At 34.1% G+C, this 22,663-nt stretch overlaps 1 protein-coding gene across 1 annotated transcript; it reads right to left on the bottom strand.

The window, feature by feature from the left end:
- Nucleotides 1-6,901: 6,901 nt before the first annotated feature.
- Nucleotides 6,902-18,651, bottom strand: LOC149779750 (transcription elongation factor SPT4-like). The gene is made up of 4 exons (XM_089940610.1): nt 18,518-18,651; nt 12,155-12,261; nt 9,453-9,508; nt 6,902-8,698 (listed from the first exon to the last, which is right to left on the bottom strand). The coding sequence occupies exons 1-4, from the start codon at nt 18,584-18,586 to the stop codon at nt 8,577-8,579; spliced, it is 354 nt and encodes a 117-aa protein (XP_089796736.1). The 5' UTR covers nt 18,587-18,651; the 3' UTR covers nt 6,902-8,576.
- Between the last annotated feature and the right edge of the window lie 4,012 nt (nt 18,652-22,663).

Raw genomic sequence — 22,663 nt, 5'->3', positions numbered from 1 at the left:
TGAAAGGGGTCCATTCTGGACAGACAACGATTAACGCAGAAAGACAATTATTAATGCAGTTGACAGACACCGCCCTCCCTTCCAAGTGTGTTGAACGAATGCATGTGAAAACTTTGTTTTCTGCCGATTTTTTGACAAATGAATAAGTGAACAAATAAAGAGTTGCATCAGTACTTCTTTATTATTACATAATTACGAGCGGTTTCTTTCCATGAATATATTTAAGTGGGACAAACGGTACATGGATGGGTATTACATGTATTTAATGTAAATATTTCGTTATTATTCTTTAGTTAATAAGAATGAGGAGATTTTGTTTACTAACGATGTTTGAGCAGGACATATTGTAAAATACTGAACGGAGTCATCTAGCAGAATCTATGATCAATCGCCTGTATTTAGTGGAAGCAAGTATGTGTATATTGGTTATAATGTGTTTGTAGATTTGTTGTTGTTGTTGTTGTAGGGTTTAACGCCATTTTTCAGCACACGATAGGCTATACATGGCGGCCAGTGTTAATGTTGGAGGAAGAACCCGGGAAATCCACGGAAAGAACCACCGACCCTCGAGAAGCTACTGGCAAGCTTTCTCACGTACCCACATTGGCCGAATCCGAGACTCGTGTTTGTAGATAGTTTGTATAACAGACTCCTTTGAATGTGAAGATGACCCGATTCTATGTCAGGCAACTGAAACTCTTTTGTCTTACAATGACAATTACAATAGTTAATTGATAATGTAGGCCATAGGCCCATAATATGACAGCTACAGGTCAATACTGGAATGATGTACAGCGCCAAATTACAGAGTTAACAGAGTGAGGTGAAAAGAGGAAAGGTAAAACAGAAATATATGTAGAAGATGAAACAGAACTATCATTAAATAACTACATAGTTGTGATCTTCCATAAAATAGAGAAAAATAAACAAAATAATAATTTAGCTATGTGTACATTTGATTTCTTCTGTGGAATGCTTAAAAGTATGCATTGTGCGAGTTGAGATATTATGACAGGATTCTTTGACTTGTCAACGAATAGAAGATTTCTTCACATGGGTGGACTTTGCTAGAGCTTTCTGGAATTAATATGTTTATAAGATCTACATAAACAGGGCATTGTAAAACACAGCGATATTCATCCTGTTTGGTTTTTATCACATAACATACGTATACGTTGATTTGGGGGAAGGGGTGATGTCATGCCGTCCTTCCTCTATAGGTAAATTATGATCGGAACAACGGAATCTGCTTAATGCACTTTGTAGATTGGTAGGTAATTTAATGGTTGCATAAAACTGAATGGGAAAGGTATCATTGCATTTACTATAGTGATATGCCCTGTGTGATTTATTTATGGCCGAATTCTAATCCTTATTTAAATTCATTTAAGACGTTGTATGAAATTCAATAAAAATACTTTTTCATCTCCTACATCCTGTGTGAACCAACTATAGCCAAATCCCTATCTGAATAGTATGTCTTTAACTTTCGAAAGCCATGTAACTTTACTCGACTCGTCCATTTCTTACAGCATACTATAAAATCGTCTTGGATATCAGTTATCACCAAGTCTAATCGACCTAATCCCCAATATTTAATACATTTACAATAATAATTGAAAGATAATCTTCCACGTTCTTCTCGCGGTAGAAAGTAGTATGTATGCCTCCAAAGGTTCAGAAATCTTGTGCAGAACCTATCAGGTACCATTTCAATTGTATGTGAACAGTCATATCCGGAAATTTCAGCGGCATAGGTAAATACGGGTATTATCATAGTACATGTATTATATATTTGAAAAACTTCTGGCACGGAAAATTCGCCCGCCTTATTTTGAATAATACTCAGTGTATGCTGAGACTTCATTGCTTAATAATAATAATAATAATAGCAATAATAATAATAATGACGACTTTGTATAGCACCTAATCTTTAGAAGCTCTAAGCGCTTTACAACATTAGACAACACCTATAAGATAAGAAACATAATAATATTATTACAAAAGCAAACATGAAATTAGAAAAACATTATAAAAAAATAAAAAATATGCTGAGAATATTTCAGGTAGGAAACATTATTAGGTCTTTAAGTTTGTTCTTGCTGACGAAATAAGTGAGTTTTGAGAGCCCTCTTGAATGTGATCACTGTGTCTTTGTGTCTAAGTTCAGTGGGCAATTCATTCCACGTTGCTGGGCCTTGTATGCAAAAGAACGCTGTCCATATGACTTTGTTTTCATAGTGGGAATAATGAATATACGATTGTCAGAAGAGGAGCGTAAATATCTTGCTGGTGTGTACACATGGGTGAGGTCAGATAGGTATGTTGGACTAGAGCCTGACAGTGAAATGTAGCACAGAGAACAAACTTTGTGTTTGATTCTGGATCGAATGGATAGCCAGTGCATGGTACAGAGCAGCTTATGCTTTGCTTTTGCCCATGTAAGTGCAGGAGTGAAATATAATCCCATGTAGTTATACCCAGATACAGATTGAATTTGTTTACCCTTATTATATCACTTCTCGTTACCCCTCAAAACTACACCGTTTCTGAATACAATAATTATAGTTGTATCTAAATTAACACCGGTCCCACTGTTTCGACAAAATGTCGCTACAATATTAATTTGCTTTTGTAAAGAACCGACTGTATCAGCACAGTATGCAACATATCAGCATAGAAGGGTGCAATCTCAGATATTTCTTGTCATAAAGATGCCATTATGACAATTGTATCAGAGGTGTGATACTATATCATTTATAAATAGAAGAGGGCTTAATTTTCTAGTACTAATATTACCAGTGAAGAATTCTATTTATTGCCTTTTCATATGCATATATGAACTTGAATTTTTTTACATCGAATGTAGAACTTTTAACAGATTTCCACCAATACAACTGTTGACTAAGCAAGTCAGTAATTTTAAATGACCATTAGAGTCAAAGGCCTTGGATAGTCTACAAAAAAATTCAGTAAAAATGACCTATTGTTTACTCGAGTAGTGTGAACCATTGCTTGAGGCAAAGTAATTATTATCGATTGCTAAGTAGCCTTTGCAGAATCCTGCCTGAGCTTCTTCAATGTTGTTATTGGCTTCGCACCACTGGATGAGGCATTTTTTTAAAATACTGTTAAAATTTTTATTCAAGATATCAACGAGAGATGACCCTATAATTACTAGGGTCATCTAAAGAGCACTCGGTGTCAAAAATAGCGTTAACTAAATCTGACTAAAAAAGGACATATTCGGAGTATTTTTTATCATTTCGGCTATTATTCCACCCGGTCCACCAGGCTTTCCTGATCTTAGGGCTCGGATACTTTTGAAAACCAAATGTAAAAAGACTGTTGTCCCATTTTATTTAATTTGTCACCTAACTGACCAATTTTGGTATTTACAAAAAAAATTCAAATCATTTTCTTTACTTTGACTTGACCCACCAAGACCAGTTTGATGGCTGGCCTAGACAGTCATCGGGGAACCGTTTCTCTGCTTTTGTTTGTTGAATTTATTATCAGTTGGTAGTCTCAAGCTTATAATCACCATTTTCCGTTGTTTTATTTTGCTGACGAGAGAGCACTTTCGTAAGAAATGGCCAGGAAACTTGCACATGAAGCTAGGTTTGTTTCGCAGCCTCAGTCAAGAGCAAAATGGATCCAAGCTTTCTTTTCTAGACTGTCAAGACATTCAACAACTGTTTCCTGGATGATTACACTGTGCAAAGTGTTGTTTCACTCCTTGTTGTATGGTACTTGCAGTGAATTTAAAGGCTACACTTTCGATGCATCACACAGAGAAATATGAGACATTTACTTCTGTTTGGTGATATTGTTTGTTCAATTCTAGAGTAAAACAATAATCGTCAATCAGAACTGTGGCATATGTACTGCATGACACACTAGAAGTATTGACATCCAATCTAGATCTATTCAAACAACTGAGAAACTTCACACAAAAGTGGCTATCAAATAATCTGTAAAGTACTTAAATCAAACAAGTCTGAAATGTCTTCTTTTATGCTCATATATGTAATCAGGGACTAAAGACACCAATGTGATTGAAAAATCCCCCAGAACTGGTAAAGGGCCAGATTCCAAAGTGCACAAGTTGTATAGTTACTTTATAAATTTGCAAAAGGGGAATGGTGTTCTCAAAAATTTCCCGTTTCACTGGCAGAAACTAGTGTATGTGGATGCTGCATTTTTTGTATCTGCAGAAGTACAATGTGAAGGATTCGTTTGTTAGCCTTCTTTGATCCCATGTTCTGACTTCTAGATAAGATTTCTTTGCAAGAGGAAATTGTACTGTATCTTCTGACCTGGAGATAGCACTGTACTGACTTCAAATTTATCGGAAGACGTGAAATTGGTAATAAGATGTTTTCAAAATATGAAGAGCAAAACAATTGGTGTGTTGACCAAGATATGCCTGAAATGCCTAAAAGGCTGAATAAAAGTTACTGACACCTAACAGGAAGTCTGCTTAGAAGTACCTTTTATACCTTGTCAAGGATGAAATGGCATATGAACAGATGGTAAGTCTATGTCTGTCTGTAATCTGCTTACTAGAAATACAACCAGTAGGTCAACACAAAACAAACAGCACCAGCCCACCAAAGGTTAAACATCATGAAATTGTATGTGTATTGACAATGTATCATATTGTCAGCTGTTGAACCATATTGATATGCACCAGGGGTGTATCATTTCATATCTAGTTCTTACTTAGCAACAGCAGAAGCCATCCACAAAGTCTAGTAACTGTAGGTAGTGGAATTATTGTGCATAAACTAAATTGGAAAAAGATGGGTGGACAAACATCTCAATACAGTAAGTTCTGCCCTATGGTGTCCATATTAAAATTAGGATTTTTTTGTTGTTTAACACATATTAGAGTTTTGTGTTTTCCACTACCATGCACATATTATTATTATTATTATTATTATTAAATACCCTTATAAATAAGTTTTTACTTTGTCCAGGTTTGCATTATCATGACCACATTAGCAAGACTCATTCATAACTACATGTTAAGACATAAGCTTTCAATAAAAAAATGAAGAAACCTTTTCTCATCAAGCTAGCATAACAGATAGGCAAATTAAAAAGAAACATTGTTTTCTCATCAAGCAAGACAACAGATAGGTGAATTAAAAAGAAACCTTGTTTTCTCATCAAGCTAGTAAAACAGAAAGGTGAATAAAAAAGAAACCTCATTTTCTTATCAAGAAAGCACAACAAATAGTTAAATGAAAGGAGATAAAGAATAAGTTGTGTCCTTGGGGAAGGCGCTTTAGTCCAGCTGCCTGAGCACCAAAATATCTACTGGTGTTACTATACCATAAAAATCAAACAAAAAGTATATACAAAATGCATGTTGGTGTCTGGCAAACCAGAATCAAATCAAATTGCATCAGACTACTCAGTATGTTGAGCAGTTTATCAACTAAATTAGTTACAGGCTAACACTATTGTGAAGATCCAACATTTATAGAAAAAGGGCTATAACTCTGTAAAAATTGGCAATGGAAATAAAAATACCTTTGAAATGAACACATTCATAATAAAGAGTTCAACAGCCATATGGCAGTAAACTACCACAGTTTTTCTAACAGACATACTGGGGGAGGTGCAATTTTCAACAAAAATAAAGAGGGGGATGAATACCATATACTCTGACTGAAAACATTCGTAAATTGTTTTGATTTTTCTAAGTCACTGGATTACTCATGTACTGTTTTAATTATCTGGACATACCATAATGGACATATACAGATCTATAAACCTTGATAAGGTAGGAATTTCTTTTCTTCTGTGGAAAAAAAAGAGGAGAGGTATTAGAAGGGGGAGGCTTCTATCAGAATAACTATGGTATGTCAAAGTGTTCCTGAGCTATGCTGTTTACATGAACTGCAAATGTTAGGTAGTGAAGATGACTATTAGAGTGCTCCTACATCTCAGTATGATCCGTAATGAAATTACCACCCTACATATCAACATGGTTCATAATGAAATTACCACCCTACATATTAACATGGTTCATAATGAAATTAACACTCTACATATCAACATGGTTCATAATGAAATTACCACCCTACATCTCAATATGAGCCATAATGAAATTACCACCCTACATATTGATATTGACCATAATAAAATTACTACACATCTCAATATGGTCCCATAATGAAATTACCACCCTACATGTCAATATGGACAAAATGAAATTACCACCATACGTCTCAATATGGTCCATAATGAAATTACCACCCTACATCTCATTATGGTCCCATAATTAAATTACCACCCTACATCTCAACATGGTCCATAATGAAATTACCACCCTTCATCTCAATACGAGCCACAATGAAACTACAACCCTACATCTCATTATGGTCCGATAATGAAATTACCACCCTACATCTCAATATGGACCATAATGAAATTACCACCCTACATCTCAATATGTTCATATACTGAGCGTCTTAGTAAAATTTACTACAAAAGGTCATTTTTCACGAACTTTCATGAACATGAATGGCCACCCAAAATTTCAGACTTTTACAAGCTTTCATGATCTATGCGAACCTTGATATATGATCTGGTATTCTGTCATGGAAATGTTAGACAATCTAGAATGATATTATGTCATGGAAATGGTAGACAACCTAGAATGATATTATGTCATGGAAATATTAGACAATCTAGAATGATATTCTGTCAAAGAACGGTGGGAAAATTCAAAGATTTCAAAAAGATAAAGTTAGAACATTGCTGACATCACTTTAGGGAAAACAGTGTATTTTACTAAGGGCTCTTAGCCACATTAGGCCTCTATGAAATCTCTGGTTAATGAGAAATTAAGGAGACTATTCAAAACAAAAAAGACAGCAAATAAAAATCTACTTCTTATTTATTGTCTTTTCCATACATAGAAATAAACTAATATAATCAGGTAATATCCTTAAGTGAGTTAATTTCTCTATTAATATCCCTTTTCTGATTTATGAACAGCTTACAGATATTAAGAAGCAAGCATCATACACACAATAATAATGATGTCTTTACTTGCATATTTCACCCTGTCTTTCTTGCATTATACTTATATACTTTATGAATTTTGTCTATATCTTAGGTCCCCCCACGTTTGTCTTCATTCTTCACACATATTAAACTTTGCTCTAACTTCCTCTCTCTCATGCACAGAAACACACCTGTATCACAGGTAGAAAAATCCATTGCCTGGGACAACCAAATATTAATGTTGGGCAACCTGGTCGGGCAACTCCAAAACATATTTTTTAAAAATGATATTAGAAATATAGTGGGATTTTATATTTATTTCCAGCAACAAACCTTTAATTGTTATATTATTTTCCTGGGCACCATCATATAAATATGTAGCTGAGTGATGGTTGATTTATAATGGTAAGAAGACATACTAATCCACATGTGAAAGATGCTCATTATCTGAAATAGGTAATCACATTCCATACTACTAGCACCTGGTGATGAACCTTAAAAGAAACAAGAGTTGTGATTGTTCATCTTTTGTCAATGCACCAACATACTGTAGCAATATCATTTATCTTGTACCTGACATACTTAATGCCTATGATCTAGTGTATACTTTCCCACTGGTCAGTTCAAAAATGGAAACTTGCTGTAGAGCCTATGACAGTTGGTTCTGTTGGCTAACTTTTGCTAAAGGAATATAGCAAGTGGAAAGAAAGAAACCAATTGCAAGTGTTGTTGTATAGTACACTGGCTTACAGTGTAATGGCTATGCAGAAATTCCACTTGGAAAGTTTCCATTTTAGACACATGGATAACAGTATCAGATTAATAATGTGTACCATTATGATGTGAACTCAGATAAACATTAAATATTGATAAGTTTCTGGTCAGAGGTGGCCCAGTGCTATAAAGCTGATGGATAGCAATATACCTGATAAATCAGCCCCCAAACTTGCACTCATATTGATGCATTCTTACCAATTAATACCATTACAGGTTGCAAAAGGGGGTGTCTGACTTGTCAGACTACTAAACACCACAAAAACTAAGAGGAAATTGTTTGATTATCTTTGATTTTCCAATCACAAACAGATTAAATAAGTGTGTAAACATCCATTTGCAAAAATTTGGGCAAGTGAAATATACTGTATGCAATTCGGGTTAACTATATGTTACAAAAGTTTGTTGAATAATTTTGATTACTGCAATCTTGTGGGCAAATGCTGCAATTTGCAAATGGACAACAATGATTTTTCAAAATGTTTCTACCCCTGAATATTCAAATATATTTTTACAGACATGTTCATTCTTGACCTTAACTAACATACTTAGAAGATAGACATTTGAAAATTATATGAATACAAGAATATTCATGAACATATATACAAATACATACAAGTATGAATAATCATTCATTTGACAATCAAATTATAAGGAAAGTCTGTGTTCACACATCCAAGATATGTCCTCCATTCACCATAGTCCATGCGCACACATCCAAGATATGTCCCCCATTCATCAGAGTACATGTGCACACATCCAAGACTTCTACCCATTCATCAAGTCTTTGTAGAAGTATCACGTGGCCTATATATGATGCCTTTTCTCTTCAGGTCCCTCACTCGTCCTGGTGGCAATCTTCCAGTCACAGATATTGCATAACATCCCTTTGCAAAACGACCTGAAAATTGCAGGAATAAGAAACTTACTGATCATTTCCATTACAAAACAGTTTATAGGTTGTCTTATTATATTCTAGAGGCATAACCTGATTGCTGAGAAAGTGTTTGACCTTTATTTAACTAAAACATCTTTGTTCACAAACAATATATCATTACATTCCTGCTTAACTTAATATTCCCTGATCAGGAATCTTCGTCCTGTGCATGTCCATTACTGAATCTCTTTCCCTCTTGTAGCCTGAAATCCATCTAAATGGAACAGATACTATCATATTTGGTATATGCGTGTGGATAAGTATATGACAGCATATGTGTCTATGTACTTACTTTTCCAAGGGTAAGGAGGAGTTGTGTTGGTTTGAGTGGGGATTGTGGTTAAAGGCTAAATTGACATTTCTTGTTAAATTAGACTTAAACTTTCTAATCACCTGAAAACAGTCTTCACAAATTGAGAAGAGGTCTTTATTACTGTTACTTTTGACAAGGATTAGTAAATGACAATTAATGTTTTTATCCTTCATGGAGTCACTTGAGCTGAACAAAAGGGGAATAGTCCAAAGATCAACTATGCAAAATTGCTTTTTATGGCCACGGCTTCTGTCTGAAATGTCATGATTATGAATGCCTAAAAGCTTTCTTTTCATTAGGAGTCAATTTTAATGCAATTAAAGTTCTGCGTCTAATATTTCACAACAATAATCAACTCTTCTAAAGGATTTCATTCTCAATGGTAACACCAAAAATCAAACCCACCTATCCTCTGCCATTTAGCTACCCAGCTGTCTTCAGGGCTCATCATCGCTACCATGCTGAAAGTAAACAAATGAAAAATTTGAAAATAAATTGTCGGGTACATGAACAAGATAAATAATAGAATGCCAAGCAGAATGACATACTGCTTTCAGTGGAATATTAATACTACAAGAGCATAACAGTATACTCATCTTCTATGGTTGGATTGAAAGAATTTTCCCATTCCCATCCATCATGCACAATTCATACAGACCATTTAATGTTTCTCAGTGTGTCTCTTTCCACAAAGTGTAGATATGCTGCTGCTGTTCTCTAGTTATTCTAAAGACAACCTCATATGCATATTTTGTGGGAGTGGTAAGGATAATAAGGCATCACTTTTAATAAGTGAATGCTCTTATATCAATTATCTGGTGTCAGCTTATCTGTAAGAAAGGTCCAATTGACTGCCTATACAGGTAAAGTCACTGAAGCATCACTTTTAAAAACTAAAAGGTGGATGCTATGACTATAAACTACCCACAGAAAACATACCTGAATGTATCTGACCAAAGTAGAAATTATTCAGCAATATGCATGCAGCTTTGACTAAAATAACCACTGTGTAAGTTGGGAAATATAGATGGAATATAATTCCCCAAGAAGATAACCTTTGCCAACTTGCTCAAATGTTTAATACTGGTATCTTTCCTCAGAATCTTTTAAGATGGCTTCCAAGTCTCTGATCAGGAGAAAGCATGCTGCTTGGCAATAGTGGAAGTAGTAAGTGATTTTGGCACACATTCTTGTATCAAGGGATATGTACCATCACTTTTTGTACTATCTTAAAAGCACTTTTTCCCCAAGATGCCACATCACTTTTTGTATTATCTTAAAAGCACTTTTCCCATGATGCCACATCACTTTTTGTACTATCTTAAAAGCACTTTTTCCCATGATGCCACATCACTTTTTGTACTATCTTAAAAGCACTTTTTCCCATGATGCCACATCACTTTTGTGCTATCTTAAAAGTACTTTTTCCCAAGATGCCACATCACTTTTTGTACTATCTTAAAAGCATTTTTCCCATGATGCCACATCACTTTTTGTACTATGTTAAAAACACTTTTTCCCATGATGCCACATCACTTTTGTGTTATCTTAAAAGCACTTTTCCAAAGATGCCACATCACTTTTTGTACTATCTTAAAAGTATTTTTTCCCATGATGCCACATCACTTTTTGTACTATCTTAAAAGCACTTTTTCCCATGATGCCACATCACTTTTTGTACTATCTTAAAAGCACTTTTTCCCATGATGGCACATCACTTGGTGTTCAAATAACTTAAAGGTGCTTTCACCTAACAGTACAGTGGGTCACAATCCCATTTTGAATTCTAAATACAACTCATTCCTCATTAGGTATCATCCTTCACTGAACTGAAGGTATAAAACACTGCAACTGTAAATTTTTATTAAATGTGGAAAATACATATAAAACAAATTGTGAATTTAAGAAGTTATCAATTGATTCAATTTTTAATATTTTGTACTGTCCAGATAAAGTCAATGAATTTGGTCAAATTTTAATTTTTAAATATAACTGATTTATAAATATGGCATGTGAAACCAGCAAGAACAGAAGCCGATTCAAAAAGGTTCCACATGCATAGCTTAGCTTACCACAGTTTGAAGTATAGTGTCATTATGTTTAAGACAATAACATAGACCATATTTGGAATAAACAAGTCTCAAGTCTCATAATACCATCTGAAAAGGATTTACAGTGTTATGTATATTTAATTTGCATTGTTTGTTAGTTAGGTTTTTATTTATTTTTGGGGGTAAATTTCGTTATATGCTATTCTAATGTAACATTGTATTCTGGACTTGACCTGGACCAAAATCAAGTTAATTTTCTACTTGACCTGAATCATCTTTTTTATACTCTGTAAACAATAAATACATAGCTAAAATATTCTCTATGTGTATGGGTTTAATATCAGGATCATTATTATTAGAAGTAAACATATTTATTTGGGTCTGGGTCAAGGTTATTTGAATTTGCCTATAAATATACCTGGCCTACCTGACATATTCCATATTCTATATTATAATTTGAGTAACAGATGTTCTAATTGTAACTTAGATGTATGTGACTATATGATGCAAAACAGCCAACTGTATGTGACTGTATGATCCACAACAGCCAATTGTATCTGACCATATGATCCACAATAGTCAATATATGTGACCATATGATCCACAACAGCCAATTGTATGTGACCATATGGCACACAGCAATTCATGTGACCATATGGTACACAATAGTCAATGTATGTAAACATATAATCCACAACAGCTAAGTGTATGTTACCATATGACACACAGCAATGCATGTGACTAGAAGGCACACAACAGTCAATGTATGTGACCAGATGATGCACATTAAATGTTAATTTTTTAAAGATTCAATCAATATGATTCACCAGTAATGGATGGTTACTTAGTTCTGGAATGACATCACATATAAAAAGAGAGTCAATAATTTCAGACAACTCTTATAGATTTTAGCAGTAAATTTGGGGAATTCTGAAGCAGTAAATTCTACCACAGATACAATTTTTAATTTACACTGTTATACAAAAATGTAGGACAGATTTACCTAAGATTTTCTCCATAATTAATCTTCAAGTATAAAGAAAAAAGTGCACATACCCATCAAAATTTGAACTGGTACAATCATAGACTGTGTCCGAATTGTTTTTCATGTGCAAGTATTCCTCACAGTTGTCACAGCCATCTAACTCGAATTGCTCAAATGTCTGAAAACAAAATAAAGTACAGTATTGATCAGTCATATCTTTGAACTTTATAAAAAAATACACAGGAAATAGTCAAAACATCTTCAGTACATCATACAGGAAATAGTCAAAACATTATGATAGTAGTGCATGCATTAAAATTTTAATTATCTGAACAATGAGTACTTTATTTTTAACAATTTATCTTTTTATGCCCGTATTTTCCATCAAAATTAACCAAAGGAATATTTTTCCGTTATGAAGATCATTGTATTTGATGCATTGAGAAACTGGGTCCTTTCTCTCATGGTAAACTTTATTCTGAAACTATAAAAAAAAAGTTTACTTTACTAATTAATAAATATTATCAACACTGTAAAAAAAGAATATATATTTTCTACATACGAGTGCTGCAATTGTTACTAAACATTATACCCTAATGCCCTAAGTGTAAGATTTGAGTCAACCCTGAAAACTAAAGATTGACTGCTGACAATCTATCTTGGGGGTCTGACTACCCTAGCCTAAAATGGCTTAAAAGGTTGAATCAAAATCACCATCAACTAACAGGCAGTCAGCCTGGAAGTATTTTTTTTATCTTTTCATGGATGAGAATAGGATATGAACATATGTTTTGTCTGTGTCTGTCTATAATCTGCATATTGGAAACACATTCAAGATGTCAACAAATAAGACATCACCACCCTACCACTGAGAGACCTTCTAAAGCTGAAAAGACCATCAAGTTGATATGTGCATTGATAATATATTGTATCATAGGCTGTGTATTTTGTATCATACTGATATGCACCCCTACTTACTCATACATTTGTTCTTTTCAACCCTAATGGAGATGCTTGATGCAATTTTTAACAGAAAATGGTTGTGAAATTCGACCATCTTCATGTATAGCAGATCTTTGGAGTTCATGAGCATCCAGTTTAGCTGGCTCATATTTTCTACATGGGCCGTGGTGTGATTTACTATTGAAGTTCAGTCAGGTGATATTTTCTACATGGGCCCAGGTGTGATTTACTGTCAAGATTTAGCCTGCTGATATTTTCTAGATGGACCCAGGTGTGCATTACTGTAACTGTGAAATTTTGTAGATGTTCTCACAGTATTTTTGCCATGGTCAGGGTGACACTTGACAAATTAAATCGATGAAAGGGTCTAGGTACCATAAAAAAATCTCTCGACTGAGGTGATTTTAATATCTGTTTTGGGCATGACTGACTTTTAATTAGGATCTGTTTGATAACAGTCAGACAGATGGATAAGGCAAGTTGAATATGGGGTCGAAGTATTGGAAAATGACAGACTTGAAATGATGCAGAGACAACATTTTACTTGTTTAATTAAGTATCATAAGATGAGACATTCCAGAAATCGGTTTATTAAGTAAACACAGAAATATGTAGAGTTACTCAAGCCTGGATATGCAAGTGCTAATTTTCAGTGGTTAGATAAACTTAATCCTGACTCGCTAAACTCAATAAGGGGGGTGTTTACCAGACAAAAATTCAATGTTTTAAGTATTCTCCATCACAAAATTTGTCAAAGTTTGCAAGCGGTTATATCACCATGGCTCAATGAAGTATATTTTCTTTTCTGTGTCAATCTCAGGAATGACCTGTCCGACACTGGCATGTCTTTTTACTCAAATACACTCAAATACATATATTAAATATATCTTTGGAGGTATACTTCTACACACAGACTAGTTTTTAATCATTAACTGATGAATATAAACAATTCAAGTCTCCACTTTCTCTGTTGTTGACTGTTCATGTGATAAGTATGAGCATGAGACATAACTAATTAAAAATTAACTGGACATGCATCATTCTTGGACTTAATTAAAGTGTACGTCAAGGTGGTCATGTAGGCTCATTTACTCAGATTAAATTAAAAATTACTTGCTGTTCTCCTATTAAATACTAATATATTTTAACCAAATCAATCATCATCCAAAAACGTCCAGACAAAAATTTTTATCCTATGGACTTTACAGGCACCAAAATTTGGTCAAGAAATGAGGATGTCAAACAGTAACTGCTGATAATAAATTTATATCAAATAAAATATTTAGTTACGGTTAATATTGTGAGAATTAAGAGAAGGAATAAGACAGGGCAAAGGTACAAAATTGTATGCTATAAAAATAAATACATACGAATTAAAAATGTCTGCTCTGTCTTTCTCCTTGTCTTTTTAAACAAAAAGGAATATGTTTAACTCAGTTAACACAGTGGTCTTATATGGTCAGAGACGCTTTAAACTTGAATAATGGAATATATTCAATGCTGGTACAAAATATAAGTTATATGGATGGCTAGTTCAAATGTAATCAGATTCATGCTTAAAATGTAGTACATTAGACACATGCTACCTAAAACTCAATTAACAATTACCAGTGACAGTACAAGGACAGTTTCACATTGCTAATTATGCAGTACAAGTTAATTAATCTGGGATTACAATTTTTCCCTATATTTATATTACAAAGCAAATGATTGCTGAAAGAAATGTACAAAGATTTTTTTTAAAAAGTGAAGTGACCATTGAAAAAAAAGAACATTACATCCATATTACTATTACATAAATAATGGACTGACTATGTTAAGGGCCAATTTAGCTTTTCCAAGTTAATTATGGGTCGAGAACATTAATGGACTGACTCTGCTATGGGCCCAGGTGTTCCGGAATCTTTTAAAATACTTGGCTATAAAATCTGTTGATAAACATGCATACATACATAACAATACAACACTAATGCCAGTGTGTAAGCTGCAGATTGAAACTATATTTATAGTACAAATCTCATGGGTCCTGTATGCACATTTCCTGATATAAGTTTTAAAACTTATTTTATTTTTCAAATGTAATCTTAATATAGTTATGACAAAGTTTATTCAATCATGATTTTTAAGTGATCTGTACATTAATTGTCATAACAAAAAGTTCAAATGAAAATTATTGATAGCTATAGACTTTTATAATGGCAGTTCAGCAATACACTGGGTCAAGAAAGTCAGTAGTGGATTGAACTATTACTACTGCAGGGGGAATCAATTATATGATCGTGTGAACAAGAATTCATGTGCATCTTCAATCATCTCCTGTATGGATGTTCTACTATGAATGGGCTTGAGGTGTTAACATACAATAAGTTTTATTCTTAGCATGTACAGATGTCATTTCTTCAAAATAATAATTAAGCATGATGTAAAATTTAACTAAAATAAATCTGAAATTGACAGACATCTTTCAAGTCTTATATGTGTATGAAAACACATATTTCTGTGGGAAAATTGGTATTATGAGCAAACTGAAATAAAAGATATGACATACATGTACTAAAGTAAACAAAGTTAGATAACTGTATCCAATTTATTGAACTTGTGTGCCAATTTTTTCCTGCCCGTGTGTCCCCAGGCTTTGTTTATAAACGACTACATTGTCGTGTCTCTGTTTATCTTTGTAGTACAGCTTTTTCTCTACTGCAGGAGCATTCCCTCTTATGTCATAGCATGCGACAAAACCGGTTTAAATGATATCTCCCCACTTGTTTGACTATGCCTAAAATGTTAAGTATGTTATCACTGAACTTGCCATCATGCATTTTTCGAGGAATTTCTACAATAATCTTCAATGTAATTTGGATGGACAAGTCATGAAATAAAGTGAATAAATGCTATTTAAAAGTATGTGTAATCAAATTCTCCACAATGAAACCTGTAGCTGCAAAAAGAGACTTGGAATGCTGTGGGGGCTGTTATGGTTGGATTTGGGTGGGGTGCTCCCATGATTTTATCTAAACTATTGTGAAAGTCCCACCCAGGCTCGATTTTGGTTGGAAGTTAAATTAGTGAAAGATAGATGTACAGCTCCGAGCCCCCAGTCAGCAATGCCAACAGTTAAATGACTGAATATTTTTAGAAAAAGTTAAATGAACAACAATTTAAGAACAAGTCAACAGTTAAATGGTTAGAATTTCCCAAGAACTCTCCTTCTGCTAAACTGTGTAATAGCCTATTGCACCACTTGATTAGTAGTGTGAGATAGATTTCCACCTGTCCGTGTATTCTTTTCCCCATTCCTCCTCCTATTCCTCCCAACTTTCTCCAAATTCCTTCTCCTCTTTGACTTCTCTAGACTCATCCACTTTCTCCTCTACCTTCTATACACATTCTCTCTATCGACTAGACTTTGGTTTTGAATTCGACTGTTCTGCTAGTCTCACTTCTGTCTCCACCTCTTGGAGACTTGGGACTTAACTGAACCTGAAGTTCTGTCCCTTAAAAAGCTTCTTGTGAAAACACAAGGATGGTACAATATTTTTCCTTAGCCCTCTCATCTCACACCCAGCCTATCATCAAGGCCCGGAGTGGCTGAGTGGTCTAAAGCGCTCATCGTTACAGATCACTGCCATCTCACCTATGTCTGCATGGGTTTGAGTCTCAGGTTCGACCAATGTGGGTATGTGAGGAAGCTTGCCAGTGGGTCAATGATTCTTTCCAGGGTTTTCCCTTGTTCTTCCTCTACCATTTATACTGGCTGCCATGTATAGCCTATCATGTGCTGAAAAATGGTATTAAACCCTACAACAACAACAACCTGCCTATCATCAGATAACGGCTACTAAATTTCTTTGGACACATTCATTCACATCGAAATACTCATACGTTCTTGTATGGTAAAATGTTGTAATCAAAGCACGATATCAATTACTTCTCATACATACATGAATAAATTGCACTACAACAGTACATATTCCTAATCTCATTATACTAAATAATATCACAACAATCAGACACATTTCTTTACAACTCAAACAAAGAACACAAATATTCAAATATCCATGCTCTGATATATCCATAAACCCATAGTAGCTAATCTTACATACTTCAACCATCTTCCAAACTCACAATTCAAGCACGCATAAATTCTAACATAATGCACAAATAAATGTACTAGTTTACTATGAAGTAACCCAACGGCGACTTACAAAATTAATTCTCACTACAAGCTAACAATCTACATAATTCTCTATGTAATACTTAAGTCCATTTCTCAAATACCAGTGTAAATAAAACACTACAGAGTAATTCTACATAATAAACGATGCTAGTAATTAAGTATACATACTACAAATAATTACGATTATGATGCCATAATATTCTGCAAAAATCAAGCAAATAACTCACTGACCTTTATAAAGCTTTGTCTTTCCTTAGAATTTGTTTCTAAGTTTTACTGCCATATGAGTGGCTTTCTCGAAGTAATCATATTTGCTCAGCAATCTTCCAAGGAGAACTACAGACCTTTTGCTTGTGAGTTAAGAAGTTATAATTCAGATCTAAACTGTAATCACACCATCTATCTGAATTCCTATTGGATATCGCTGTGAACCGATCCAATCAAACTTAGCGAATAATGTCCTTCTCGCTGTCTATATGGGAATGAATGAGAACACACCCCAATCACCCCGCAGGTTTCCTCTGATCTCTGAAAAACCTTTAACATGTTGGTGTGATATAGCAAGCCTTTGACAAGTTGGGACGATCAATCGCCTGGGTTGATTAAAGATTCCACTCTCTGGCGGGTCACGGTAACCTTGCATACGAGATTAAATCTAGCCCGCTGCAATGTTTAAACATCAAACACATGGACGTGGCAATTATACATGTCCTAATACCTGAGCTAAGCAAACGTGACACCTAGGTACATGAGCTATGTGTATGTGACTTGGTCTATAATTTGATAACTACATCCATCGTCAGAAGATCAGTACAACGCTAAAAGTTAACGATTGTTTAACATAAATAATGTTTGACAAAATATAACTTAATTTTTAAAATATACTAATAACACAGTATAAATATACTTGTAAGCTTAAAAATTATGTATTTGAGTGAATCTGATTATACTTATGTGTAATGTGAATTTTGAATTTCAAAAGAAAAGACGCGCATAAATAATTAGACAAACACATTTAAAATCAGTAACGGCCATGTTCACTATCTGCTTGTATGTTTCTCACAAAATACTGATCAAGTGTTTCTTTTTTTGAGGAAATAAATCCTGAACATCAGTTTACTTCGTGGATAAGTAAAAAACAAACAGCCATGAAAATGATGCACGCACAGCAGTGTAATCCTCGAAATTACATTATAGTATTAACCTTCAGCGGATAGTTTTGTACAGATCATTAACTTTTCCTTTAAAGACAAGAATATGAGATCTTAAGATATTGATCATATATGTCGAATACCTTAACAAGCGAACACAGAAGACAAGCCCGTAAATTTCGAAGATCTTTTGGAACAGTTTCCAACGACATGATTACTCTTTCCCAAAATTAACGTTCGACCCGATTGGTGTTATAAACTGTAAACCAGTCTTCACGGAAGCCGACAACCGGAACATTTCGGATTTTTATTTTCAGTTAAGTCGAGAGAGAAACACGTCAAGCTTCAAAAGATCCGGTATTGTGATTAGGTTCGCATTCGCAACTAGGTCAATCCTTTGGATCGTAGATCGAAGCATTTCTGATATCAGGTGGAACATGTTTGGCCCTTAACCATTGCACGCCAAAAACAAATAAATAAGTAAATAAAATTAAAAAGAACAAACTCGGATCTAACCTGTTTACTTCCCATATTATTCAATCCTGTCAACGTATCAGTTAAACACGCCTCTTTAAAGCTAAGTGACAGAATAACACACACACACACACACACACATACACACGCACACACATACACACACACTTGTACTACTTCTGTATATGTTATCAAAACCATATTCATTGATTATTTGTATTTGTTCACCAATTATTTATATAAATTATTATTATTATTATTTCCTTATATTATTTTTATCGGTCGTTTATTATTTTTCACAAAGTCATAAAACAATAATTAATTCGTTCTTAATGCTATATTTAATTAAGGCAGTAGTATATTCAGCTGTGATTTATCATCGTGACGTGTGTGTGTGTTCTTTTTTTTTTTTTTTTTTTTTGTTTATTCAGACTTATTGTAGGAAGTACATATTTGCATATTTTGAATATTTTTTAACAATATGATCTCAATAACGTTTTTATAATTTTAAATAAACAAACAAAGTATACATGAAACTCAGTTTCACTATATATTAAATGGAGCAAATTATAACTTAGTATGGACATCGAGTTTGGGGCTTTTTAATAAGAAACACTAATCATGGATTTTGAACCTTGTATATTTTCTAAAATATAACGAGTGATCTTCCGTTCTCATCATGACTGTAAACTAGTTCATCTTCATTTTCGTTCAAGATAATGATTATAATTTTTCTCGATCTTCCTGACTGTAGCCTAGTTTTAAAGAAATTATCTGATATTGTCTTTTAAATGCTTTGTGCACACGAAAAAGACTGCTTTTGGAAAATTGTTTCATTCAAAGTCGACTGCGGTTGTATAACACATCAATGCAGCCGCTCAACAGCGACTGGCAAACTCGGTGATTGCAAATCTAGTAATAGGAAGTGGATTACGGTGGAGAATGTGAGTGGAGTGACAGAAGTGGGTTTGGCCGGTTGCTGCTCTGCGTCACTGTTGTCACTCCACTCACGTTCTCAACTGTAATCCGCTTCTATGATTAGCGTTTGTCTGCAAAAATTAAGGAAAATGTCTTTAATCCATTGAAAAAACAAAAACAAATCATTTATAAACTTTAGACTAACAACAATCACTGAATAACCGACTGAAGCAAAAGACTGAAGCGAAACAACTTAGACTTCCGGAAATCATGGAAAAGATTATCCACCATTTCCAATACTCTAATCATGGACTTGAAACAATAACTGTATGGGAGTGGGAACTATATTTATGTTTGTATATTATCTGGGAAATCTGTGTCGTTCTTAATGAATGAAAACACTTGGCACAAAAAGACTGCTATCCCTCAACAAATGGAGCCTACAAATTGAAGAAGCCGTTACATTCTGTTGGTTTTAAACCAGAGCAACGCAAACGGCCGAAACATGAAAGGGCAAAAAATATTAAACATAGATGACTAGTATAGGATTTTTTAAGAACATGCCTACAAATGTAATGATGTGCTAAGTAATCCATAATTTACGTGATTGCTTTCTCGCTATTGATTTAAACTTTTTTGGGCTTTTCCGTATAATTTTGGGCTAGTTTTGGTTAGTGTTTGGCACTTTGGGGTACCGGTCCTCAGGCCCATGGTTTTTATTACATCACATTAACTTCATTAACGTCACAATTTCTACATTGGTAGTATCAACGTAAGGTCTACTGAAACCAATGATTTCTTCCTTTTATCTTTTCTTTTTTAATTATTATTTTTGCTACAAACCTGCATGAATAATATTAATAATTAAAAAATGTAGGTAATAATATTAATAATTAAAAAATGTAGGTACTTTATCGATTGTGCAAACTTCGTCGAGAGTTATTTTCAACGCCAATAATGTTTTAACGGGTTTGTTCTTGTACATCTATCAGGATATTCGTCTGACAAAAAAACGTACTAATCTGGGAAGTATCAATACAGTTACCTCGTATAAGTAAGCGACAATGATATGACGACCAAACCAAAGTTTTATTTCACGACCTGACGACAGTTGCCGAGCAATGTTCCGATCTATCAGGCAGCATCTTATAGTATTCGCATATCCTCCCATATTTTACCTCCCCCCCCTTAAAAACGAAAAGAATCAAGGATATTAAAAAAATGCACGAAAATGCACGAAACTTACTAATTTCATTCATAGATTTATAATTTCTAATCCAATTGGCGCCAAGAGGTCCTTACACTGTCGCTTTACTGGCGTTTGAACGCAAACGGAAGCTACCGATGTAAACAAATAACCAGATTGCTTTCTGTCCATTTTTGTTTTCTAGAATAGTCTATTTCTTTTTTTAAATGCATGAGTCGTCTGCGACCAATATTTGAAATGTATAGTTTCAATATTTCTAAATAAACTTGATAAATAAATATGATTAGCTTTTAAATACATGTGTTCAAGGATATGTGCATCCAAAATTTACATAATTATTAAGATTGTCTAAAACAAACATACACTTGCCCAAGCAAATATGCCAACCGATTTTCTAAAGAAACTACCGTTTGATTCTAAACACCAACAGGTTGACTGTGTTTGGACCCTCTGATGACAACCGGTAAAACTTATAAATTAGTGAATAAAATGACTGCGTTTGTGGGTGTTTTTTTTTTGTTTTTTTTTAAAAATCCTCGGTATCTTCTGTTTTTCATAATCGGGGGAGGGTAAACACAAATAACGGGATAGTGTGAGAATACTATAGCCTTTAACCTCAGTTACGATTCAGCACATATTATGTGCTCGAGCCTAGAACACACATGCTGACTAAAACAACAATTTAAAAAAAAATTAAATAGCTTTGAATTCAATGTAATAAAAAAATAATACAAAATAATAAGAATAAACGTTTCGCAGGCATGGCAACATCATTCTTAATCAATAGTTAAAACCTCAGCAGGGACGGTGAACAGATAAAACCTCAGCAGGGACGGTGAACAGATCGATTTTGGAGCAAGTCTTTTTTTAAAGTAAAGCTTCGTACAAAACAAAATGAGAATATATGGTCAATAACGCCAAACGAAGCCTCTAACCGACCGAGATTTCCTCTAATTGGGTTAGCTCAATTTGTTACTTTATCTTTGTCGTTGGTGTTTTCAAATTTGTTTGTGTGTTCGTTTACCCACACGGATACACATTTTTGGTCGCACCCTCCCTGCTGCTGTCTCTCAACCAAACTTTTTAACTTTTTATGAAGACCTACACGATATCGCGACCGAGGATCGTGTCAATTTATCTTGATAAATTCATGTTGGGTAGCTTGAGCTTTTAAAAAGAAGTTTTTTAACTTAACAATATCCATATCCCTTGAACACCATGTTTGATGAATGTTTCGCAGAGTATGTGTATCAACTCCATTAAACACAACTAAAATATTACAATTATTTCTGATCACTTTAGGTATTTGTGTATATCGTTGAGTAACACAAATCACGTCTGTGTTTTTGTGTCTGCCTCGAGAAAATGTCCGAGCTGGATTTGATTTTTTGTTTCGCATCACATCATCGTATAGTACGAGATTATTAATAAATCCATCGAGGTCATCCACAGATGGAGCTTCATAAATATAGGTGATAAAATGAATAATATAATTGCCGTCCTCGTCCAACAATTTTCTTTTTTTATTAAAATCTTTAAGCACATCGTAGTATCGCTAATCATCTACGGATGGTGCCACTAAATATAATTTATCCCACTTGATCCATCTCATTATCAAATTTAAGCAACAATTGCGTCTTACAGACCAGATGGACCTATGATAATTGCTCTGATAGAATTTGGATGATGT

Source organism: Sinohyriopsis cumingii, chromosome 17 (assembly GCF_028554795.1).
Source record: "Sinohyriopsis cumingii isolate HCF-2022 chromosome 17, ASM2855479v2, whole genome shotgun sequence".
Taxonomy (NCBI): domain Eukaryota; kingdom Metazoa; phylum Mollusca; class Bivalvia; order Unionida; family Unionidae; genus Sinohyriopsis; species Sinohyriopsis cumingii.
The sequence above is the reverse complement of the archived record's forward strand: the minus strand, read 5'-3'. Positions and strand labels throughout refer to the sequence as shown.